This window comes from Drosophila rhopaloa, unplaced genomic scaffold (genome assembly GCF_018152115.1).
Source record: "Drosophila rhopaloa isolate 14029-0021.01 unplaced genomic scaffold, ASM1815211v1 contig_155, whole genome shotgun sequence".
Lineage (NCBI taxonomy): Eukaryota > Metazoa > Arthropoda > Insecta > Diptera > Drosophilidae > Drosophila > Drosophila rhopaloa.
Window position 1 is genome coordinate 3,456,176 of NW_025335034.1, and position 26,091 is coordinate 3,482,266.

The following is a 26,091-nucleotide window of genomic DNA, read 5'->3' on the forward strand; positions in this document are numbered from 1 at the left end:
GATCAGGATCACCTCCTGAGTTGATATAGCCATGTCCGTCTGTCCGTCAGTCCGTCTGTCTGTCCGTCTGTCTGTTTCTACGCGAACTAGTCTCTCAGTTTTAAAGATATCGAATTCAAACTTTGCACACACCATTCTTTCCTTTGCACGCAGTATATAAGTCGGAACGGCCGGGATCGGCCGACTATATCCTATAGCTGCCATATAACTGATTGATCGGAAATGCCATAACTCTGCTGTTTGTTAAGTTGGGAAGTTGGGACTTTCTATGGGTTTTATATTTGGCCAATCAATCCGACGTACCAAATTTCATAAGGATCGGCCGACTATATCCTATAGCTGCTATATAACTGATTGATCGGAAATGCCATAACTTTGGTGTTTGTAAAGTTAGGAAGTTGGGATTTTCTATGGGTTTTATATTTTCCCAATCAATCCGACATATCAAATTTCATAAGGATCGACCGACTATATATTATAGCTGCCATATAACTGATTGATCGGAAATGAAATAACTTTGGTGTTTGTAAAGTTAGAAAGTTGGGATTTCCTATGGGTTTTATTTTTGGCTTATTAATCCGACCTACCAAATTTCATATGGACTATATCCTGTAGCTGCCATATAACTGAACGATTGGAAATGCCATAACTTTGGTGTTTTTAAAGTTAGGAAGGTGGGATTTTTTATGAGTATTAAGAATGCATCATATGAATAATTTTGGAGAATATAATTTGCAGAATATTCTGCAAGGGTATTTCAACTTCGGCTCCGCCCGAAGTTAGCTTTCCTTTCTTGTTTTATTCTTAGTTTGTCAGAAGTACATCCATACATATATTCGATTTTACTTTATCTAATTGCTCACTCTAGACTTTGCTTTTAATAAGACACAAAAAATATGTTGTTAAAGCCACCAGGGCACGATGTGGGGGCCATTTATTTTTTTTGGGTTAGCTGGCTATAAAAAATTCATAGCAGTCGGTCGAGCGACCCCACATTACTCTGTATCGTGCCTTGGGACAGACCAGCGAATTCTTTATATTTCCACCCCTTGAGAGACGGCAAGTCGAGTCTTTAATAACTCCAATAAACATTTCTACTTGGTGTCCACATTTAAAATGTACCAACTAAAGTTGTCAGCTTTAACGATTTTTGTAGTCGACGCTTTTATGCTTTTTTATGATTTCTTTCTTTATTATCTGCACATAACGGATGCATTGCGAATGGAAAGAACAAATACATACATTGTCACACTAGATTGCAAAGGATGAGGCAAATGTTTTCATTGTGTGACGAGCGTTATGGAAGCAAGCAATAGTAGTTGGAACAGTGGTTTTTATTTGAAGGGTTCTTATAAGTTGTTTTAAGTTCTTTCGGGAAAATAAACTTAACATAGAACAGATATTCTGCTTTAGTACATATTTAAGGTGATTCTCCGAATGGATGTCTTTTGGTTTATTCTAACTTTATAGTCAAACGACGAATTGTTTGAAAAATTTAACTTCTGTTAGTCTTGTATTTATGTATGTCCAAATTGTTAAACATTTTTATACCCTTGCAGAGGGTATTATAATTTTGGTCAAAAGTGTGCAACGCAGTGAAGGAGACATCTCCGACCCTATAAAGTATATATATTCTTGATCAGGATCACCTCCTGAGTTGATATAGCCATGTCCGTCTGTCCGTCTGTCCGTCTGTCCGTCTGTCCGTCTGTCTGTCCGTCTGTCTGTTTCTACGCGAACTAGTCTCTCAGTTTTAAAGATATCGAATTCAAACTTTGCACACACCCTTCTTTCCTTTGCACGCAGTATATAAGTCGGAACGGCCGGGATCGGCCGGCTATATCCTATAGCTGCCATATAACTGATTGATCGGAAATGCCATAACTTTGGTGTTTGTCAAGTTAGGAAGTTGGGATTTTCTATGGGTTTTATATTTGGCCAATCAATTCGACATACCAAATTTCATAAGGATCGGCCGGCTATATCCTATAGCTGCCATATAACTGATTGATCGGAAATGCCATAACTTTGGTGTTTGTCAAGTTAGGAAGTTGGGATTTTCTATGGGTTTTATATTTGGCCAATCAATCCGACCTACCAAATTTCATAAGGATCGGCCGACTATATCCTATAGCTGCCATATAACTGAACGATTGGAAATGCCATAACTTTGGTGTTTTTAAAGTTAGGAAGTTGGGATTTTTTATGAGTATTAAGAATGCATCATATGAATAATTTTGGAGAATATAATTTACAGAGTATTCTGCAAGGGTATATCAACTTCGGCTCCGCCCGAAGTTAGCTTTCCTTTCTTGTTATGTCTAAGATAATTTCTGTAGATATTTCTGTAGATATTTATGGTTTATTTATTTATTTAATTCTCAGCTCGCATATCCCAAAGAGGCAGTTATTTATTTGCTATTTTTATTATTCTAATGTATTTGTTTCAGATGATTAGTTCGGCTTAAGGCGCTACATCATGGGCATACTAATGAGCTGAGTGGGATGTGAAAAGCGGGGAAGAGCTTAAGGTTAGAACGCATTCGATTTATGTATGGCTCCAGTTAATCATATTGATTGACATAACAATTACCGAAAATGTTTCTTTGCGCCTCCTTAAACTTCAGTTTAGACAGGGCTTATAAGCTCAAAAATTCCGCCGAATACATCACTTCAGTTGAGGAAATGAGAAATTCATAACTTTTCTCTGGGCCAAGCCACTTTATGGGTCAGGAATTCAGCGAAATCCGGCTCAGCAGAGCAGGATGGCAACACCCATCTGCTCAAATATGTCCATCTTGTTAGCAGTGATGAAGGGAAGTAGATGACTGAAGGCAGGAAACGAGGACCTCTTCCCCCTACAAGGACCGTGGAATTCGGAAGGCAAACTGGGTCCTCGGAGACAGCTGTGCCATCAACTCAAGACACCCCGCTACATACAATAAATTGGTTCTAAGGGTGGGAAGAATTTTCACGTTTTCCGGATGACGATTAAATCTGTTTGCCAACATAGCAATTATTTTTTATCACAATAAACTGTGGCAGTACAAGTGATTTGCCTAATCTATGGCTCGCCATTGACCCACCTGCTGTTAGGCAATTAAAACGGTATTTATTCGAACATAAATTTGGCCAACAAGCGCTTCAATCAAATTAGGCGGTCGAATAACAATAATCCAGCAGTTACCTTAAACAAAATCACACACAAATTGTGGATACACACACAGGGCCCTCAGTATCTACGAGTGGGAGCTCAGATATTTTGCCTATTTTTTTCGTTTTCGTTCTATTGTGGCGGAAGCTGGCATTGCCAGTGCCTCACGAAGGCTTCCCTGGGATCTGTTTTTCCAGGTGTACATTTTCATCCCGTCGGCCAAGTGGCCAGCAAACACTTACACTCGTTCATATTGTTTGGGCGCTATGTAAACACATAATATCATTGCACGCAGCCGAAAAACTTTAACAAATAGCAAACTGGGATGATTAATTGTGGCGATTTTTGGCCAGCTCTTTGAAGTTTAGTTTGCAGCAGCCCGACGAAATAGAACGGTCTACAAACACCGAGTGCTGGAGCGAAAATGTTGGCCAAAGTTCGCCGCAATCGGCCCGAAAAGCTAAGGCCCGAGCTTGCGGAAGCTTTTCCGCTTTTCCGCTCCGGGTTTGAGTGGAATGTAAACCACTTTCGCTCAAGGCACCCACAACTTTTCCTTTCATTCATGGCTTCTCCCAAGTCCGACCCCCTTCATCCCCCATTTCGACATGCTTCACGCATCAGCGCCGCGAATTAGCTGGGTTAGTAGTGCCACTAGCGTTGCCAATGGGACATTAGTCAAACCCTGCTTTGTGCCTCCGCCCGACTGCCCTGCATTTTGGCTTTCAGCCTGAGCATGTGCAGATTTGCATTGACTTTTCCGCCTCTTCTCCTGGTCTTAATGCGATTTCGCCCACCGGGTCAAGGTCGTCGGTGCGACTTTTGCATGCAGCAGCTCCGAATGTGCAAGTGTGCCCCCTCAAAAAGCCTTTGTTTGGGTTTCAATGGGGGAACATTCCTTAAAGATGCGTTTTAGCTAGATTATGTTGGCTTCACAGAACATAGATTTGATACGTTTGAGTGGTCCAACTGTTAGGAACCCATTTACTCACCACATCAAAATATGTTTGACAAGTAAAATGCGATTTTTCGTAAAGTAAAAACTTATTTTACCGCTGGACTAGGTCGAATGTGAATATTTTGCATCTATTTATATTTTGTAATTTTTTTCCAATGGAATATTTCACTCTTTGAGTGACATGGTTAAATACATTTTTCGTAAACAAATAAACGGCGAAGTTCCAAATAAATATATTTTTATTTTAGCTACCTTAGTTTGTTGAATAAAATTTATTACTATTATTACTACAAAAATTTATTTTTAAAATTAATTACTATTTAAAAGGTTTTTATGCTAGATTTATAGGAACTAAGACAAAAACCACATTACAATTAAATTGATTTAAGTTTGACATAAACACACCATCTATAAAGTCTATAAGGACGTACACGTTTTTTAAGAATTTAGTTAACTGAGTTAACAATAACATTTCAGAACTTGAATTTTGTTGAGTTTTGTTTACAGTTTCGAATCATTATGCTCGCTGATTAGGGATAATTAAAACTAACGTAAGTTAATTATATTTTTCACTTTGTTACTTGTGGCCGTCTAATTCAAGCCATCAGATTCAACAGATTCTACCTTACTTTTGGACTGACCTAGCTCACCAGCACAGTCACATTACTTGTCTAACGGTTGTCACATGACTCAGCGAGGATATTACGCTATCGGCCTGTCAAGTTCGGCGATTTAAACAAGTCGAGCGATTACGGACTGCTCAAAAAGCAATCACTTAAACAGACTAACCGGGTGCGTAAATTAGCGTTCGGCGGGCGGTCAAGCCAAAGCGAAAGCTTTGGGGCCAAGTCGGCCGAGTCACATGCGTGGGAAAAGCCAAACAAACAACAAAGAGCCACAAGTGGTTGGCATGCAAACAGATGCAGACGTCGCCGTCGGCGTCGCAGCAGCAGCGCAGTCAGGGGCGGCAGAGGCGCCAGTCAGCTGACCGGAATCGCGAGCGGCGTCGAACAGCTGAGAGGCGGGGAAAACAACTGGGAGCGGGCAGCCGAATTTGTTTACATGCCAGGGCGCAGGCGTGGCCCAGCCTTGGGCCAGCTTATAAAGCTCCGCGGCGGAGCTTAAAGCCCAAAAGTTAAGGGATTTCGGAGCAAGCGAGAGGATTTTTCAGTAGTCGAGCGACGCACAAAGCGCCACGTTGTCCTTCGCAGCGCCCCGGAAAAGAAAGGAAAAGCGGAACAGCCAGGCGTCGTGTCGAGCGGGCGTCGAAAAGTAGGCAACACTTGCTTCTGCTGCCTGGCCACGGTGCGTATGGGCGATGTGATGCTGGGCAAGTGAAATCCGAGACGAAAGCTCAGTCTGGGCGAAAATTGTCAGGCAATCGTTGGTTGAGAATCAAAATTAACAGAAATAACATAAATTACACATTTCGCCCAGTTCAAAAAACCGAAAATTGCCAGTGAAAACAGAGTAACAGAAGAACAAAGGGGATAAAAGTTCGTACTGTGTGCGTGTGATAAAAGTTCCCCCTGTGTGCGTGCGTCTGTGAGAGTGTGTGTGCGCGCAAAAAGAATAGAGAAAGCAAAGCATCCCGTAGGAGTGGCACACAAAGTGTTTGCATAACTTATCTCGCGATAACCACCCACCGCCCGTTGCCAATAACTTGATTAAATGCCCCGAATTCAAGGCGGAGTAGAGGGCTGAAGAAATGGATATGCAGGAAGGACATCGGTGGTGATGTAAAGAATCGAATTTGAGCAGTGCCTGACAATTCCCAAAATGACTCCAAATAGTTTGCAGTGTGATTGAGGCGTGGTCGTGCTTATCCATAGCGGCATGGATTCCGCCCGGACAGCCCAGTGCGTCGTGTATTCCGTAGTCGTTTGTGTCCTGCTTATTATGGTGGGCTTCCTTATATTTATGGTGAATGTGTTTGTCTTGGGCCCAGCCATTGACAAAATGCAAATTCGCTTAGTAGAGATCAATGCGACCACCACAGTCATGGAGCCGGTTCGCGATTACGTCTCCGATTGAGCTACAGGGAACTCTTCTTTCGGCCTGACAAAAAATTGTTTTCAACCAAAATAAATGCATTTTTTGTGTATTTATCTTTACTTAGGACAGTTGTTATATATTCCTTAAAACCTCTAAACTTACAACAAGGAATCATTAATTGGTTTTTATAATGAAGGAAGTAATATTAATAATTTTAAAATAATTAGGATTCTGAACCAAACAAACCTATCTCTACCTGAAATATTACCTTGATCTATATATAAAGAAAATAATTGCAATTTTAAGCAATAGTCGGAAATGTATAAAAAATGTCAAAAATGTTTTGAGTATCATTCATTCATATCATTAGAAAGTCTTTTTCTTTCTTAGTAGTAGTCAGTAGTTTCTTTTAGTAGTAGTAGTTTCTTTTAGTAGTCACTTGTTATTATTAAGGTAGTTTTCATATCATTAGAAAGTCTTTTTTTCTTATAGCTAAATGGTATAATATGATCGAAGTCAATTGGCGTTCCTTCTTCCTCGAATTTAGTGCCTGCACATATCGCCATAACTCATGCAGAATCCAATAAGCAAACTGGAATCCTTTGACAAAAATCCCTTTTCTTTGTTCGTCCAACCCCAATAGTTGCTCAAGCCCAACGAATGGTTGGGCATTAGGCACTTTAGCAACAATAGACCGAATGGGAATTTGACTCAGCGGGGCACATCAATGTGCAATGCTTGAAATCGTGCACAGAATGGTTCAATCTTTCCTTTCCCCCACTTTCCCCAATCTTGGGGAACAGGTTTGGCTGTCATCAATCCGATGGATTGGGACCCAGTGGAGCGAATCGGAATACGAACATCTGTTTGACAATTCGAGTGTGAAAAATGCTCAAGAAAATTACCTTCGAAGAGATGCTGCAAAGTACACAAAAATATAAAATGTGAATTGCCAACAATGGGCCAGGGAAGTCGCAACACTTTAGCAAGTTCGAAAGCTGCCAGGCGGATGACGGACATCCTTGACTTGGTTATTGGCTTAGATGGGTTTCCCGGCTAAGCCGCACACACAAGGCCGGACCACAACGAATGGAGGCGGGGAAAGTGGCAGAGGGGAAAGAAGGGAAAAAGGTTAAAGCAACAGGGCGTGGATGTGAACGACTGAGGCGACAAAGTTCGGTTCAAAGTTTCAGGGGCTTTTTATTGAAGCTTTTGTCTGCGGTCGGCTCCTTGGGGAGTTGTCCTGGCTGCTGGATCGCACATAAAACAATTCCCCTTTACAGGGGCAAATTAAATTATATTAAATTGGCCGGGGGGAGAAATTACTCGGGCATCCGCCCAACGACCTGATCGATATTGTCCCAATTGAGCTCTAACCGCTTTACGGCAGAGTCAAACAATCTGAACCCCTCTTGCGGTTGCATATTGATTAAAAACTATTTCTGCTACCTGCATGTCGCTGGAAATTAGTTCGAAAACCACTGCAAATATTTCAATGGAGCATCATCAAATGCGAGCCGCCGTCGAATCCGATGTTCTCATTGTTGTCAGCCTGTCAGTTCGAATTACACTGAAGCCACCGCCCCGGCCGCCCCCTTCCTCCCAATCTTCCTCCCCCTTTACGCCCACTATCACCCTGCGCTGCCGCATTCAATGAAGCTCGCAAGCTGCCACCCCCCCTCACGTTGCAGCAACAATGAAAATTGAAAAAATGCTAGCCATGGCACGTTCGCTATGTTAAATAGTCGAACAAAAACAGTCGAAAAAAATTCTTAAGGAGCTGCTCTGAAGCTAAAATACCCTTCTATTCGAAGTGCGGAAATAGTTTCTAGCTAATTCTATGATGTTGGTGTTCATGTATGCTCTAATGAGTGATTTAAAATAATGTAAAGAGCTTAATCCAATTATTTTGTTTAAAACAGCTTTAAACTTATTTACATTAATTTTAAAGAGCTTTTCTAAAACATGACACAAATTGAATTATATTTTTTTAAATATTAAATTTGTATCTTGGGCGAGTTAACTTTGATTATACTTTTTTGAATGATAGAAGCCAAATGCTTTAAGAATGCTGTGCTACTCTCACAATTTTCATTTGATTCTAAATTTAGCATAGTTGGATCTCAAAAGATTTTAAGTTAAAATGCGCTTTTAAATTTATAAAAAGTAGTAAATACAAATTTAAAATGATTCAGATTTTGGAAGTAATTTTTATTAAAGGCGAACTACCAATAATACTCTTTTCAGCACACTTAAAGTTCATTAACTGGCATATAAATGGACATGCAAAAATGTGAAAAGCGAACAAGTCAAAGTGGGAAATTCATATGAAACATTTTTAAAAGTATGAGGCATGCGCGATTTATTTACATATTTGTGACATCACATATTAATTGTTTTTTTTAAGTACACAAAAAACTAACATATACTTTTCCATATGGGAAATAATGTGACCTCACTAAACGGGGAGAGTAACAGCTTTCCTTGGGGAAATTCTGTGCGCTGTTCAGTCAGCTGAAGTCGTGGGATTTAGGGGCCTCCTTTGAAACTGTTGAAGTCTAATCAACTATTTATGGAGATTAATAGAAAATGAATGCAGATGGCAAAGTGAAAATCATTTAGAGAACATTTTACACGAGCTATTGAGAGGAAGGCAATTGAATAGAAGACCACATGTGTTTTACGCCCTTTTCCTTAATTTGACTATTTATTGAGTCTAGGCCCTGTCTAGCTACCCAAAGCGATTGAAAAGCTTAAGAGATCTCGGTCCACCTGAGCAAAAAACATGCCAGCACTCAGATACTCACGCAGACACAGAAAGGCGATGAAAGCACTCTTTTCCTCATTCAGTCTGCTTCATTGATAACACCCGACCTCCAGTGCAAACACTCGCCCATTAATTGCAACCAAGTGGGCTCGGTACTTGTGCATCACACGAGTGTGGTTGTCAGTTTGTGTATGTAGGTATATTTTATTTACAACATAAAAATGTCGCTTACACAATTTGCCTATTTATGTTAATTTTCCCCCGACTCCACTTCAACTGCTCAATTCAGCTGCACTTTATGCACATGCCCATGGGCAGCATATATAAATATGTATGTTTGTATATACGATAGCGGTCAAAATATTATCTATGTTTATTCCAGATATGTTTATTTTTTTAATGTTAGTTCTTTTGTGGTAATTTATCAAGAGAATTAATAGTTACAATAGATTAATGGTCTTGACAATTTATATTTAGCAAATATTAAAAAGAAATTTAATGAAATTAATAAAAAAGAATACATATCGTATGGCTAAAGGCTATACTGTTATTATATAATCTGTAAATTAATTATATCGTTTATTATACATATTTTAAGCCCCTTTGACCGTAGTTAAATGTTTCTGTAGTACATGCACACACAATAAAAACAAGTCAACCTATTCACGTGTGTAAGCATTTGATTACTACTTAATAAGCTCTTCGGAATTCTTATTAGTCAACTATTAACTGCTCATTTCCTTTGACTAATTAACAGCCACAGTTGTTAGTTGCAAGTCTATTTATTTAACTTCAAATAAATAAAGTATAGTTTTAAAAATTTTGTTCCTTCATTGACAAGTGTAAGATAAAGCATTTCCCTGTGTTTTCAAGTATATAAATTACAATTTTATATTTAAAGCACGGTAAAATTACCAGTTTTCTACGTCGCTGAATAAACTAACAACATAATCTCATTTCATTTGACTAATTGTTAAAAAAAAAATAATCACTGTAATTATTACTTATTATTTTTTCTTTCAGTTTAAGAATTTAGTAATTCATTAAACTGTATTAATGTGAAAATAATTGATAGTAATTTTACGCTGACAACTCTGCTAACTTAAACACTATTAGCTGGATATTAAGAAGTAGTAAGGAGCGCTTTCATAATTTCGCAAAAAATGGCAATTTGGCGATGAAAGGCAATCTTTATTGCGAGCAATTAAATTGAAATCATCGCGTGCAGAAGGCTCAACACTTCCATTTTTTTTTCCCCTATTTTCCCCTACACTGAGCACAACTTCCTTACACAACTGACTGCAGGCGAGAAAGCTCCGCCTGTCCTCCATCTCCCTCCATGGTTTTTGCGTCTCCCTCTATCTCCCAGCACCTGGCGGTCAACAATGTGGCGCTTAATTAAGCACGCGTCGGCCCTGTCAGCATCTCTTTCTCTCGTTCTCTCTATCTTTTAGCCTGCAATCAAGATTTCTGCACTGAAAGAAATTCGTCAGAGAGTAGCAATGTTTGTGGGGTTCTTTTTTTGAGCTCAAATTTATAAAATTTAAGTAGATTTAAGAAAATCTAAAAATAAAGAATAATAAATTAAAGTATTCAAATTGTAATGATATTAAAATTCATGAAAGTCTAAGCTGGAGCAAGATTTATAACTGTCATTAATTAAAAAATAAATAAACACTAATAGATACAACATTATTCAGACAAAAACATTTCTCTGAATATTCAACATATGTACATACATTTGTTCTGCGTAGGCACCCATAGACATTGGGTTTATTATGGTGTACACGGTTTTTAAAGGATTTTTTGTACTTTTACCAAAGAAATTTGAAAACCTAAAAAATCCACTTATTTTGTTTCTATCACTTTTAAGTTATCCCAATCTTTTTATTGATAAGCCCTTCACAGCATTCCCTATTTTTTCTTTCCATGTAAGAAACAAATAATTGCAAAACTGTTCGTTTTGCCGCTGCCATTGCATTGTAATTGAATGAGAGAGGTTTTCTGGCGTTTTCGCTTTGATTTACTTTCAATTATTCAGCAAAACCGAAACGAACCGACACCGAGCGAGGGCGTGACTGCTAGATAATAGCTATCTGGGTAATTAGCCGGGGCCCAGGCGATAGGCTTACTGCCTTATGACCTACTTAAATCGGCGGCAAGCCCTTTGGGAAACCAGAAAAACCAGAAAAAGTGCCTGACTGGCAACAGGTTGTTCAGTACTTACCGCAGAGAATTGAGCGGGATTACGTATCCGAAATGTGGCCCCTGAACAGGGATTGAATCATCCGCTGCTGCTGATAGACAACGATCGTAAATCGAATTTGACTTTATATTTATTTTATTCAAATGCAAACACTCGGGGGGGCACTCGAAAGAACTTAATATATTTTCACCTTGAGTGCGCGCACTTAGCCGCAAAAAAGAGAATAATAATAAGTGGGGGATACGGCGAAAAAAAGGAAAAGAAGCAGAAACCGCGCACACAATAACAATAACAATGCCGGGCAGCGACGTCGGCAGAGGCAGCGACGCCGACAGAGGCTGGCTTGTCAATAAGACACAGACGTAAAAAACACGCGACAAACAATTCCGGTTAATAGAAAGAGACAAGAAGCGCGAAACAACGTCAACAATTGGCTTTTCCGCCCCCGCGATCCCGTTAACGTTGTCCACCCCCCGGCAGCGCAGTCGCAGCGCAGCGGCAGCGAAAGGCAAACAAAACGCGCAGCTCGATTGTCGATTTCTTCGCACTTTTCCAGCCACTTTTTTCACTCACACACGCCCACCGCACCACATTCAGGCCAATAAATTAGCCATCATTTCGGCGATAAATTAGCGGCTCGAACCGTATGAAAATGCAATTTTCCAGGGCGCCGCGTCATGCACGACGTCGTGTACCGCTCCTCCGTTTCCCCCGTTCCACAACGAAGTGCCAGCGCAGCGCAGATAAGGCGGACCGACGCGGAAAAACAGCGAAAACACGTCCGACTGAAAGCGCGGTCGAGCAACAAGTGTTAGAAAGCAGCGGTTCCATATGATCGATAAGTGTGACCGCAGAAAATATACCAAATCCAAATCTACCGTTAGTACGGGCACAAAAAGATCTCCTTTTGTAGTTTATTTTGACCGAATGTGTACCAAATTATAAATAAGAGTGTCCGCAGGAAATAAAATAAAACGTTACTTGAGTACTGAAAAACCCGTCAATATAAAGGCAAAAAGATCCATTTATCATCGGTTAATTTTAGACTTTCTAATAATAATACCAATAACAACCTATGAGGCCGATAGGATAACATTTTCAGACTGAACTTTTACTTTTTTCAAAACAAATCAGCTAAATACTAAATTAATAAGCAAAGAATGGTCACCCTGATGATCGACATGCTACCGTTAACAGCTCTTGACGTCACATTATTCTATTTTGAACGATCTGGCATCATCGTAGGCTTGATCACATAGCGCGCATTCAAAAGTTGATTCTAAATGTGGGTCATACAAACAAGTTTAAATTATATTTTAGAACATGTATATTTAACGATAAAATCCGTAAATCTTACTTCATGCTTTAATGGCACAACACATTTGGCTATCATTTTTTAATAAAGAAGTCTATTTATTTAACTTTTATGCAAATATAAACGAAATAATTTATTTGCAACAAAAGACAAAATGTCAAAATTCGTGAAAATTAAAATGCTTTTAAAAGATAATTAATGGCATTACCAATGGTTGTTCTTCTTTTGGACTTGCAGAAAATGCTGAATGTTTGGCCGGGAAACCATTGAAATCATCACACAAAGCACATCGTTTATCCTCCCACAAAAACTACAGCGCTCTGCAGTATGGCTGATGGCGGTTTTGTTTATTGTTGGCTTTTGTTTGGGCTCGCCATTATTCTGCTAGCTATACTGGCGCCGCCGATTGATGCCGCCCAGAGGCACACAGCCTCGGATAATCCCTCAACATACAATATTGGCGGCGTACTGAGCAATTCCGACAGCGAGGAGCACTTCAGCACAACAATAAAGGCAAGCATCGCTAACCCGCGTTAACTAACTGGATTCGCCATTCATCCAAATGCCTTAATAATATAATTTCCAATTATCCCCAGCACCTCAACTTCGACCAGCAGTATGTGCCACGCAAGGTCACCTACTATGACAAGACCATTCGCATGGACAAGAATCCCATCAAGACGGTATTTAATGTGTGCGACAAGCTCATTGAGAACCGGGTAAGTCAGTGGCGAAATGCAATTACCTCCTCACTTCCGACCACACCATCGCACCGCTTGAGGCTGCAAATATACTTATGAACATCCCGGCCTGGTGCGCTTCATTTCAATAATTCAAAGGGAAATGATTCGGAAATGGCTTCATGACAAACGGTAATGCGCCAGCAGATTCCAATATCCACAAGCTTCCAGTTGGTTAACTCTCGTCCTTGCTCGTTCCTTTAGTCCACAATTCGCAATATTAATTTGTTTTTTATCCGTTAAAAGATACCATAGGGGTATTCAAAGTTTTGTGATAGTTTGGATAGAATTGTAAGGAACTAAAAATAAAAGTTTTGTTCAAGCTTGTTGCCCTATAAAATTATTAAAAGCAATAATAAACAACAATGCTTTAAAATTGTCAAAGTAACTTGCCAGCCTTTAACTGCCACTTTTGAAACGCACTGTATTTACAAGCAATGGAATCATCATTCAGCTCTCTTCAGAATCAAACTGGATTTTCATGCAATAAATTAACGCTGTCATGCACAAACAAAAAGAGTCCAAAAAATCCTAATGACGCTCCAAAGTGCAATGCACCCAGTCAATGTGGGGCCTCGTTAAAAGTTTACTTGAAGCTGAAACACTCTTTTTTAGCATTTTTGTCAAGCCACTTGGCTTATCTTTGGATTCCATCAATCACATTTGGTGAATTATAACACATTTATCATGGCTGATGTGGGTGGCTGTCTGGAGCAGAAGTTAACACCCACTAGACCAGGTCCAAATCAATTCGATGTCTGTTTTGGGGCGGCATTTGTCATCATTAATGCTAGAGCGAATTTATCATTGAAGGTCCCAAAATGCGCGTCCATTTGGAACCTTTCATTACCCAAAGGAAGCAAATCAACTGTCATTGACTCCATTGAATGCCCGATTCTGAACAGTGCGTCTCGAAACTGTCAGTTCTACGCTTTACCTTTAATGAACGCTTTTTAAATCTGAAAAGAAAAATAATTTAAGTTTGAATGGTAAATATATAAGCCAAAAGCTCTGTAAAAGTTTGGTAAGATAAAAAAAAAGTTTTGGAATTTTGAAAACATTTATTGAAAACATGTATAGAATCCAGAAAATAATGATGCGTTCCGCGTTTGTATTATTAAAATTATGTGACGGACGTTCCTTATAGCTATGCCAATTGAACGTCCTCCCGGCGCCAATCACACCTTCCACCCATCTGATGAACTCCTCTCCTTTGACACCTTCTCTTGCATTGCTCATTTCCACTGATTTGGTTTGTTCCCCCGCCCAATTTCCCCCGCAGGTGTACGCCGTAGTCGTTTCGCATGAGCAGACCTCAGGTGATTTGTCGCCGGCGGCCGTGAGTTATACGAGCGGATTCTATTCAATTCCTGTCATTGGCATATCCTCGCGGGACGCGGCCTTCTCCGACAAGAACATCCACGTCTCCTTCCTGAGGACGGTGCCCCCGTATTACCACCAAGCGGATGTCTGGCTGGAGATGCTCAGCCACTTCGCCTACACGAAGGTAGGTTTGATGGCCACCCATTTCGGTCCCAAAGCGATGCACCCGAATTTGACTTATTGACTTATCGAGTTGTTCCGTTATATGCTCCGCTGGCGCCAGGTAATCATCATTCATAGCTCCGACACGGATGGCCGGGCCATTCTGGGACGATTCCAGACCACATCCCAGACCTACTACGACGACGTGGATGTGCGCGCCACCGTGGAGCTGATTGTCGAGTTCGAGCCCAAGCTGGAGAGTTTCACGGAGCACCTCATCGACATGAAGACGGCCCAGTCCAGGGTGTACCTTATGTACGCCAGGTGAGTGCTTCGAATTTGCGTAAATAATGCATTCCCAATTGGGTTAGGTTGAGCAGTCTGGATTTTACTCATTGATTGTTTGTTGTCTGCAAATGTTTAAATATTCAAATTTAAATTCGTTTAAGTTCGTATCTTATTTATATAGTTTTTCCATGTCTTAGAGAACGGCCTATAAGATCATAGATAAGAATCGTTCAAAGTAGAAATTTTGTCATTCCTTCATACAATAATTAATTGGTCAGATAAGCACCATGAAATCTGTACTAGGCTTTCTTTTAGTTTTCCAGTTAGCTATTGTAGCTTTAAGATGCATATTGAAATTGGTGTCTGCCGAGAGGCCGTAAATTGTGAGCATTGAAGCGTGTCAGTCAATTGTTGTCAATTCTCAATCAAGTGATTTTATGTTGTACTCCGTAAATTAATTTCAATGGAAGAGCGATGCACCACCAGATTACTGAGATTGAATTTCCCCATGAGCGTGGCTTTGACTCAGCAACTGACCGCATTTACTTCTTTTCATTGAATTGACTGAACGATGTTCTGTGTCGAATGTTACTTTTATTAAGAGACTTTTTTATGTGGTCTCGCTTACTGGCTTGGTAAATGACAAATAACTTGGTTAAAGAATTAAATATTTTGTTTACTATATTTTAATACGAGAAATAAATCTAGATGTTGAGCGATTATTCATTCTCAAGTAAAAAGGAAAAATTTAAGGCCACAACGGAGATTGTGTTATATATACACATGTAAATGGGCTCTACTGAAAAATATAAATCATTAAGCCCGTTTTAATATTCCGTCCCGCATGTGTGATTTAGATATTTAAAATTCTCCAATCTCAATGGCAGAAGGCACATTACATTTAGAATTCCGGCATTATCATAAGTGCTCTGGCTATTTATGCATTTCGTATCGCCCCACAGCACGGAGGACGCACAAGTAATCTTCCGCGATGCCGGGGAGTACAACATGACCGGAGAGGGACACGTGTGGATTGTCACGGAGCAGGCGCTGTTCTCCAACAACACGCCGGACGGAGTGCTGGGCCTCCAGCTGGAGCACGCCCACAGCGACAAGGGGCACATTCGGGTGAGAGCGCCTCCTCCACCTGGAATTTAAAACATGCATGATGTGATTTTTCGGTTCCCCCAACAGGACAGCGTTTATGTTCTGGCGTCGGCCATCAAGGAGATGATTTCCAATGAGACCATTGCCGAGGCTCCGAAGGATTGTGGCGACTCGGCCGTTAATTGGGAATCGGGTGCGTAAATATTTTACATAAAGGCGGTAGTCATAAATCCCTCAAAAATGACTGATTATCCATCTGCCCATTTGATTTGTTGTTCTTAATAATACCACTGTTTATTTTATTTTTTTGGAAAAATCATGTTATGTCCTTTACAACCGATATTATCCTTAATGCTTCTAAATAATTTTATAACCCGTATGTTTTCTTAATTCACAAATGACAGGTAAGCGGCTGTTCCAGTACCTAAAAAGCCGAAATATCACTGGTGAAACGGGTCAAGTGGCCTTTGATGACAATGGGGATCGAATCTACGCCGGCTATGATGTAATCAACATTCGGGAGCAGCAGAAGAAGCACGTGGTTGGAAAGTTCAGTTACGACAGCGTAGGTTAAACCTCTGAAATTCAGTGCTGCCCAGTGGCGGATCCAGAGACGATTCTTGGGGGGGGAAATTGAAAAAGACGAAAACTGGAAATCGCGGTGATTTCTAGCAAACAAGTGAAATTTTCAGGTTCTGCGGTTCCAAGGGGGGGGAAATTTACCTAATTTCCCCCCGTGGATCCGCCACTGGTGCTGCCAGCAAATTACCCAAAAAGCCGTAGAAATGCAAAAAGGATATGAAAAGGGGCCAATTGTCTCACCAATTTTAATTAACAAACGGATTGTCTTTAAAAACATATACCTATTATTTTTAGTTAGTATTTGTATAAGAATGTTCTTGCTTGCTATGAGAGAAATTTCCTTAAAGCGCAGAGCTAACATTTTTATATATTGAGAGCTGTGGAAATATTAAATACAATATTTTCTATTGTAGCAGGGTTTTCTTTCTCATGCTTTAGCTACGAGAATCTTAAACTGGTTTTAGTTTGTTAGGTAACCTAACTTAGGTTAAATTAATATTTTTATATAAATACTTAAAAAAACAGGAAAGGAAGCAAACTTTAAACTTCAGCCAAAATAGCTGTTACAACAACAAAATATTCTATATTTCAATTTCGATGCTTATAAACAATGAAGTTGGTTCGATTTTTCGATACATTTTTCAATCGTTCCTATAGCAGCAATATGATATAGTAGTTAAAAACAAATTAATCAAATATATCTCGAAGTTAATGTACATATGTTAAGAAACAACAACAGCTATAATTTTTTTTATATATGCATTTTTTTCCCAATTGTTCTTATGAGAGCTATATAATATGGTAGTCCTATACGGCCCATTCCGACTTATATACTACCTGCAACACAAAGACTATTTGCTAAGTTTTATCTAAACAGTTTTAAAACTAAGGGATTAGTTTGCACAGAAACGGACTAGCCTGGTGGTGCTGATCTTTTGATTATAGATTTGTGACCGACGAGGCGAAACAAGATTAAAATGGCATAAAATTCAAACCAAGACTCACGTATACGATTTTCAGATGCGGGCCAAGATGCGGATGAAGATTAACGACAGCGAGATCATTTGGCCAGGAAAACAGCGGCGCAAGCCAGAGGGGATCATGATTCCCACCCACCTGAAGCTGCTGACCATCGAGGAGAAGCCCTTCGTCTACGTCCGCCGCATGGGCGACGATGAGTTCCGCTGCGAACCGGACGAGCGTCCGTGTCCCCTGTTCAACAACTCCGATGCCACTGGTGGGTAATCCCTTCTCCTATTCTAAAACAGTTTATTTATTTACTATAGTATATATATATATATATATATTTAACATTTTGAAAATTCATTTTACACAATTTTTTCACTTACTTGAAAGTAAAGAACTGATCCCTCTGTAATATCGAAAAATACAAAATCAACAAATTCGCAGTTTAATTATTCAAGTATTAAATGGATTTCCTATGTACAAATTTAATTTATTAGTTTAATACTTAAAATATTGATTACTTTAAACTCGCTTTTCTTAAAACCATACTTTTAATTTTTATACCCTTGCAGAGGGTATTATAATTTTGGTCAGAAGTTTGTAACGCAGTGAAGGAGACGTTTCCGACCCTATAAAGTATATATATTCTTGATCAGGATCAATAGGGGAGTCGATATAGCCATGTCCGTCTGACCGTCTGTCCGTCCGTCTGTCCGTCTGTTTCAATACCGTTTGCGAGCTCAGTTTAAACAAGTGTACGCAGATCAAGTTTGAAAATCGCCCCGATCGGATGTCTATATCCTATAGCTCCCATAGGAACAATCGGATATAACTTGCAAGAATGGAAGATATTTCGCGCAGTGTAAAAGCTATTGACATAAATCTTTCCAAATCTTATTTTTTATGCGTACCTTGATCAGGGTAAAAGCGCGTGCCGACGCGACGTCTATATCCTATAGCTCCCATAGGAACAATAGCGTGAAATCGGTCCAAATTTGATAATTATCAGAATATTTCGCGCAGTGTGTAAGCTACTAACATAAATTTTTCCAATTTTTATTTATTTACGCATATCTTGATTAGGGTAAAAGCGCTTGCCGATCGGAAGTCTATATCTTAAAGGAGATAGGAAAAATTGTTAAAGGCTGCGAAAGTATCCCTTTTTATACCCTTGCAGAGGGTATTATAATTTTGGTCAAAAGTGTGCAACGCAGTGAAGGAGACATCTCCGACGCTATAAAGTATATATATTCTTGATCAGGATCACCTCCTGAGTTGATATAGCCATGTCCGTCTGTCCGTCTGTCTGTTTCTACGCGAACTAGTCTCTCAGTTTTAAAGATATCGAATTCAAACTTTGCACACACCCTTCTTTTCTTTGCACGCAGTATATAAGTCGGAACGGCCGGGATCGGCCGACTATATCCTATAGCTGCCATATAACTGATTGATCGGAAATGCCATAACTCTGCTGTTTGTTAAGCTAGGAAGTTGGGACTTTCTATGGGTTTTAAATTTGGCCAAACAATCCGACGTGCCAAATTTCATAAGGATCGGCCGACTATATCTTATAGCTGCCATATAACTGATTGATCGGAAATGCCATAACTTTGGTGTTTGTTAAGTTAGCAAGTTGGTATTTTCTATGGGTTTTATTTTTGCCCAATCAATCCGACATATCAAATTTCATAAGGATCGGCCGACTATATTCTATAGCTGCCGTATAACTGAACGATTGGAAATGCCATAACTTTGGTGTTTTTAAAGTTAGGAAGTTGGGATTTTTTATGAGTATTAAGAATGCATCATATGAATAATTTTGGAGAATATAATTTGCAGAATATTCTGCAAGGGTATTTCAACATCGGCTCCGCCCGAATTTAGCTTTCCTTTCTTGTTTTCTATTTGTATATGACATTTTTGCAGTATAAAAGCAATTGACTTGAAACGATGCAAATCTAGTTTACTTATGTATACCTTATTCCTTTCGCTACTTTTTCACTTTTAGCAATTTCGGCAAAGTCTGCAAGGGTATTAAAACTTCGGCTTGCCGAAGTTAGCTTCCGTCCTCGTTTCAATTATTTCAAGTTAACGTCCTTTGTAGAGGATCCTATTTGCTGTTCAATCGGATCCTCTACAAAGACGGCTACTACAATTTACACTTTTATTAAGTGGCAGAGACATCCATTAACCTTCTCCTCCAACAGCCAATGAATTCTGCTGCCGCGGCTACTGCATCGACCTGCTGATCGAGCTCTCGAAGAGGATCAACTTCACCTACGACCTGGCCCTGTCCCCCGATGGCCAGTTCGGGCACTACATCCTGCGGAACAACACGGGGGCGATGACGCTGCGCAAGGAGTGGACGGGCCTCATCGGAGAGCTGGTCAACGAACGTGCCGAGTAAGCGATGCGGGATCCCCCAGCTACACCCACTAATCCGGACTTACATTTAGCATGATCGTGGCACCACTAACCATCAATCCGGAGCGTGCGGAGTACATAGAATTCTCAAAGCCATTCAAATACCAAGGCATTACAATACTCGAGAAGAAACCGTCACGATCGAGTACTCTCGTGTCTTTCTTGCAGCCGTTTAGTAACACGCTATGGATCTTGGTAATGGTGTCGGTCCATGTTGTGGCGCTCGTGCTCTACTTGCTGGACAGGTGAGTGAATGTGTGCCCCTGGGACTCCTGTCCCTCCCACTTCCACTCCCAAGAACCCACCCAGGCAAAGTGAATCAAAGAAGAAGGGTCGCTGCATTGGACGGTTGAATGGCACCCAGCTAATCCCCGCCTAGAGAGGCCAAGAGTTCCAGGCACCATTAACCACTTGTTTCCGATTTCCGAACTCAGGTTCTCGCCGTTCGGACGCTTCAAGCTCTCGCACTCGGACAGCAACGAGGAGAAGGCCCTGAACCTCAGCTCCGCGGTGTGGTTCGCCTGGGGAGTCCTCCTGAACAGCGGGATCGGCGAGGGCACGCCCCGCAGCTTCTCGGCCCGGGTGCTGGGCATGGTCTGGGCCGGATTCGCGATGATCATCGTCGCCTCGTACACCGCCAACCTGGCCGCCTTCCTCGTGCTGGAGCGGCCCAAGACGAAGCTGAGCGGCATCAACGACGCCCGGCTGAGGAACACCATGGAGAACCTGACCTGCGCCACCGTCAAGGGCTCCTCCGTGGACATGTACTTCCGCCGCCAGGTGGAACTGTCCAACATGTACCGCACCATGGAGGCCAACAACTACGCCACCGCCGAGCAGGCCATCCAGGACGTGAAGAAGGGGTAACGATTGGTTCTGGCCTCGCGACCTTTTCCGTAGCTGAGCGTAGCATCGCATGTCATGGCACCACTGTCCAGATCCAGATCCAGATCCAGACAACAACTATACTACTACTTTACTACTACTACAGTTCCAACTCACTCTCCAATACGCAACCTTCAATTCAGTCCACCTAACGCCACTGTCTCTCTCTTTCTCTGTCTCTCTATCTCTCGCTCTTTCTCTGTTTCGATCTATTAGATATGTTTTGTAATCGTTAGCGGTATCGTGTTCGTGTTGGTCTTGCCCCCGTATTATCCGCCCCTATGCCATCTTGTATTCCCATATCTTAGCATCTTCATGTACTTAAATCCTTGCAGAGCGTCTTCGTTGTAGGGCACAACAGCCTTATTATTAACTGGATTTGATCTAAGTCTGCTTAACACTTGTCCGACTCAATAAAAAAAAGTTATCTTAGGGCGGATTTCTCAATATCAATGCTGTTTCAATGACATTTACTTTATCCACATCATGTTAAAGTTTATCTGCCCGAAAACTTTTAGCTGCTAACTTTATGTTAACTTTTTCTGAAAAATTACAAAACCTTAACATGGCATTGAGGATTCAGCCCTAAGTCTTTTAAAGAATATCATTAAGGTTTTGCAAAAGAAAAGTATGTTTATGCCAAAACTAGTAAGTCAGCGATCATTATTAATATAAACTTACAAGTTTATACGAATCAATTAAACATTTAATTTATTTTTGATTGAGGTCAGTTGCTGCAATGTTAAACTGTGCCCTCCGAAGAATCTGCAAGGGTATGGGAGCTTCGGCCCATCGAAGCTATCCAATATTTCTTGTTACTTGAACGTTTCTTCCTACTTGTTGTACCCCTATCCTAATCTCAAATGCTTAAACCTAATATTAACATGTCATCCCTTCGGTCTGCGATTGTGTCCCCAGCAAGCTGATGGCCTTTATCTGGGACTCCTCTCGCCTGGAGTACGAAGCCTCCAAAGATTGCGAACTGGTCACTGCCGGAGAGCTGTTCGGGCGCAGTGGGTACGGGATTGGCCTGCAGAAGGGTTCGCCTTGGACGGATGCTGTCACGCTGGCCATCCTGGAGTTCCACGAAAGTATGAACTAGGGATAATTTCATAGTTCCACACTTATATCCCATCTACTTACAGGCGGCTTCATGGAAAAGCTGGACAAACAGTGGATCTTCCACGGACATGTGCAGCAGAACTGCGAACTCTTCGAGAAGACGCCCAACACCTTGGGGCTGAAAAATATGGCGGGGGTGTTCATACTGGTGGGCGTGGGCATTGCCGGCGGCGTGGGTCTGATCATCATCGAGGTCATCTACAAGAAGCACCAGGTGAAGAAGCAGAAGCGCCTGGACATTGCCCGACATGCGGCGGACAAGTGGCGAGGCACCATAGAGGTGAGAGCACGGAGTGCGAAAAGAATAATATCGTAGAACCGTAGAATCATTGTAGTTTTTATTCATTTTTGGCAAAAAAACTATTCGTTAATTTCTTAGAAGGGGCAAAAACAAAAACCATTTCATCTTATTAGGTAGTTATAATGGTTATAGCCTAAATTGTTGTAAAAAATAGAAGAAAAGTTCTTTAAAAACATAGTATATTAATATTTAATTATAACTTTTCGGATCGAGTAAATCAAACTTGAGAAATCTAGATTTCAAAACCCCAGAGCTAATCTTGGGACCACATAAAAAGTAAGGGATTTCATGTGTTTCATAGGCAGAAAGCAATCAGTAAAAAATGTATTTTATTTTAAATACATGTTTAGAACTTTAAAGGAATTTTCGTTTGATTACGGTGTACATCGTGACTGGTAAAAATTACTTTTCATACTAAGTCTGTATCGCCGAAATAATTGATTTGATAATTTGTACACTTACGGAGAAGGAATATTTAAAAAATATAAAACAGAAATCGAATACTGTTTTGAAAAAACGCTATACAATTGACCGCTAATTATTGACCAGAAGTTCGCAGTATAATAAGTTGAATGGGTCAACTTAAAATTTTGGTTGTATTTTCTAAGCATATTGAACTTATTGAAAAAGACAATCCTTAACATATTAATATAGATGATGCTACGATATTAATCATACTGTTTTACGAGGTCGAAGAAGTCTATTCTACTCGTCCAAAAAAATTAATGACCTTGGAATGCACCAATAAGCCTAACGTTTATATTCTTCCCACAGAAACGGAAGACCATTCGTGCCTCCCTGGCGATGCAGCGCCAGTACAACGTGGGCCTGAACTCGACGCATGCCCCGGGCACCATCAGTCTGGCAGTGGACAAGCGCCGGTATCCTCGCCTGGGTCAGCGACTGGGACCGGAACGAGCCTGGCCAGGGGATGCCGCCGACGTGCTCCGCATCCGGCGGCCCTACGAACTGGGCAAGCCTGGCCAGAGTCCGAAGGTGATGGCCGCCAACCAGCCGGGAATGCCCATGCCCATGCTGGGCAAGACACGGCCCCAGCAAAGTGCCCTGCCACCTCGGTACTCGCCCGGATACACCAGCGATGTGTCGCATCTGGTCGTCTAAGTTAACATTTTGCCAACGCAGATAGGACATAGAAAACAGTATTATTATCATTGCTCAACACATTGCGATTTGTCAGTCAGGGAGAATTTAAATGTAGCGCCTAGAGAGGGCGGAACATTGTTTCTTATAGCTAAATGGAGTGGCCAGGACCGAGAAATGGGCTTACTTTATTTCACCCAAAATTCACGTAGTTTTTTCATTAATTTATCGATGGTCCTGGGCCCGCAATAATCTGTTATATCAGAGTCTAGGTGTATTTGCGAAATTACTGGATAGTCTATTAAGTTTTTGTTGTTTTCAATGAATTTATGAGAGATGCTGGAAGTGTTTTAATTTTAATTTAATGCTTTCGATGTGCTTACTGTTCCTCTTAGCTACTATATCTCCGCTTAAGCTCTTCACTGTTTTTATATAGAACTTTAATGAACAGAAATAGAAACATTTATCTCTGAATACGAAAGTTATTCGACTTATCCTGACCAGCAACAATTAAAACAGAGACATGCTCACGTTGAACTTAAAATCACACAATTCACCACTTAACCCACCCATTGTTATTGTATACTAAACTATTCTCATCTAAACTAATCCCAAACCCGATTTGGATCTGGCCATAGGTTTGCCATAACTAAAAGCTCCGATTGCCTGTACAACTTATACAACTTATATTTTCTCTCGAATAGAAAGCTTAATGAAGATACATTTATCAATTGCAATAGTGGACCCGGACATCTAAGAAAGGGCAAGCCCATGAAAAGCAATTAATTAAACAAAAATTATATTTAACTCAAAGAAGCTTAAATGGAATTTTTAAACAAATAAAATATATATATACAAATATATATACATATTATATTGATAAGATTCAGTGTGAAAGTTAACAGCATAAATGGGATGCATCAAAAACAGAATTCAATAAGAAACAATGTGTAGTAGTGGAATTTGAATTTTAAATGTTTTGAATGTGTAAACCGTTTATGCAACTAAAATAAATATTTAAAACAAATAAGTAGTTGAATTGAACAATGAATTGACTCATCGATATGTTTCCATATGGGATGTGGGGCATTTGAAATAATTTAACTCTTCAAGGCATGTTTAACCCTTTAGCGTACAGTTTGCATTGGTAATAAGATAAGCTTATGGCTTTTCAATTGATTTTCGTGGGTCTAATAGGTTCTCCCTTTGATTACAGCATGGTCTTTATATTATAACAATGCAATGAATTGTTCGGAATGTAAATGAACAGACCTTATCAAATCATTTATTGGTATACAACATATTTCTTTGTTGTAAAACTTAACTGGTTGATAAGATAGGTAGACATGGCAAGATGAAATTGTGAATTAGGTATTTTATCTAAGAAACAAGAATGATCGCAATTTCAGAAATATGATATAGTCGTTCGAAATTTACAAAACTAAAAATGTGTATTTGAAATCTATTATTTTCCTGTTATTTTAGGATCTTTCCTTTGGCAGATGGATGACAAAGTCGACCAAAATGACTAGATGTCGGAGCTATTTAATATAGTCGTACTTTTGGACTAGTCCTGTCGACTTACATATACTAACCGATATCATATATACTTCAGATAGCCATAAAACTTATAATTAGATAGAGCAGACGGGAATTCATCTTGTCTTATCTATCCAGAATATATATAAAAAAAAGACGCTTATGTCTAGTTAATTATTAGCTGCACAAGTAAATTAAATTGCAACCAGGGAATCGCTTTTATAATTTTGGTAGATTGATTTCACACAGTTCTTGGCGACTTGCCGTGTTTACATATACCTGTTTTAAAGATAGCAAAGTTACAAAAGATAGTAAAATATTGGCAAATACTGATGTTATAAACAAACCTGTTCTAAGCCAAACCCCTTCTTACTGGATCGATTCGGATGTCAGGCACTCTGCACAATTTTCTTGTATGCTCAAAATTCATACGTATACAGAAAACTCTATAACACTTTTGATAACTAGGTTCTTTGGAAATTGAGGGTTCATATTAAAGGTATTGCAGGTATAGTTGTAATCTTAACCTATAGTTATAGAATGCCCTTTCCTTATATTGATATATCCACTAAGTCCCTCTTTGTTTGATATTTTTTTCCTTTAATGAACTCATAACTTTAAATTAATTTTGTCTCTTAAAACGTCAGCTTAAATAATTAAGTAAGCATGTGAAGTTCCGTTATGGAGTTGACCCCTATTCCAAGATTTAAAAGTTACATGCCGCAGTTATAACGGAAGACAAGAACAAAGTAAATTCAGGACGGGTTTGGACCTCGTTCCTGAGAAAGTAGCCGATATTATCGCCGTCTTACGGTGTGATGAATGGATATTGCACTACCCATCGAATCTGAGCGTGCCAAACTGTCGCCTAACACAGGGCTGCTTGAAATTATTAAATTCGTATAATTAGTACAATTAAAAATTTGATTGCAAATGATTTGCCACCAGGAGGGGGATGTGAATGTGTGTCTGTGTGCCTACCATCAATTGTAGCACTTGTCGCGGCACCCCGACCGCAAAAACTTGCGCCGATCGTTCAGACCTCCAGACAGACAGCCCGATACAATGAGACTAGCTGGCGCTGAACAAGTTGTTACTGCCACGAAGCGGTTCGGTTCTGCCTCTTATTACTGCCTTTGGCATGACAGAGCTGGTGGCG

At 40.2% G+C, this 26,091-nt stretch overlaps 3 protein-coding genes across 6 annotated transcripts in view; 2 read left to right on the forward strand and 1 right to left on the reverse strand.

Annotated features, from left to right (window-relative positions):
• Positions 1 to 11,870, reverse strand: part of LOC108039332 (inositol 1,4,5-trisphosphate receptor) — a 25,818-nt gene extending 13,948 nt beyond the window's left edge. For 2 of the 4 annotated variants that reach the window (XM_017116292.2, XM_044457057.1), the window contains exon 1: positions 11,099 to 11,870. The gene's annotated coding sequence lies outside the window, so the exon portion shown is untranslated. The remainder of the gene's footprint in view (positions 1 to 11,098) is intronic. The other 2 variants (XM_017116291.2, XM_017116290.2) reach the window with 2 other exon arrangements.
• On the forward strand, positions 5,295 to 24,284 carry LOC108039327 (glutamate [NMDA] receptor subunit 1). Its single transcript, XM_044457060.1, has 15 exons — positions 5,295 to 5,414; positions 12,630 to 12,905; positions 12,989 to 13,111; positions 14,415 to 14,639; positions 14,739 to 14,941; positions 15,868 to 16,033; positions 16,100 to 16,205; positions 16,417 to 16,577; positions 17,615 to 17,831; positions 19,768 to 19,963; positions 20,017 to 20,229; positions 20,419 to 20,847; positions 21,788 to 21,960; positions 22,015 to 22,271; positions 23,067 to 24,284. The coding sequence occupies exons 2-15, from the start codon at positions 12,720 to 12,722 to the stop codon at positions 23,412 to 23,414; spliced, it is 3,003 nt and encodes a 1,000-aa protein (XP_044312995.1). The 5' UTR covers positions 5,295 to 5,414; positions 12,630 to 12,719; the 3' UTR covers positions 23,415 to 24,284.
• On the forward strand, positions 5,409 to 6,223 carry LOC123037232. Its single transcript, XM_044457061.1, has 2 exons — positions 5,409 to 5,848; positions 5,903 to 6,223. The coding sequence occupies exon 2, from the start codon at positions 5,946 to 5,948 to the stop codon at positions 6,141 to 6,143; it is 198 nt and encodes a 65-aa protein (XP_044312996.1). The 5' UTR covers positions 5,409 to 5,848; positions 5,903 to 5,945; the 3' UTR covers positions 6,144 to 6,223.
• Positions 24,285 to 26,091: the final 1,807 nt, after the last annotated feature.

What these genes read in the sequence shown, in the direction of transcription:
- LOC123037232 (XM_044457061.1), top strand. Translation starts at nt 5,946, where the DNA reads ATGGATTCCGCCCGGACAGCCCAGTGCGTCGTGTATTCCGTAGTCGTT.
- LOC108039327 (XM_044457060.1), top strand. Translation starts at nt 12,720, where the DNA reads ATGGCTGATGGCGGTTTTGTTTATTGTTGGCTTTTGTTTGGGCTCGCC. An exon ending in ACAAGCTCATTGAGAACCGG is followed by an intron (nt 13,112 to 14,414) that starts GTAAGTCAGTGG and finishes TTTCCCCCGCAG; the next exon opens with GTGTACGCCGTAGTCGTTTC. An exon ending in CTGGTCAACGAACGTGCCGA is followed by an intron (nt 19,964 to 20,016) that starts GTAAGCGATGCG and finishes ACTTACATTTAG; the next exon opens with CATGATCGTGGCACCACTAA.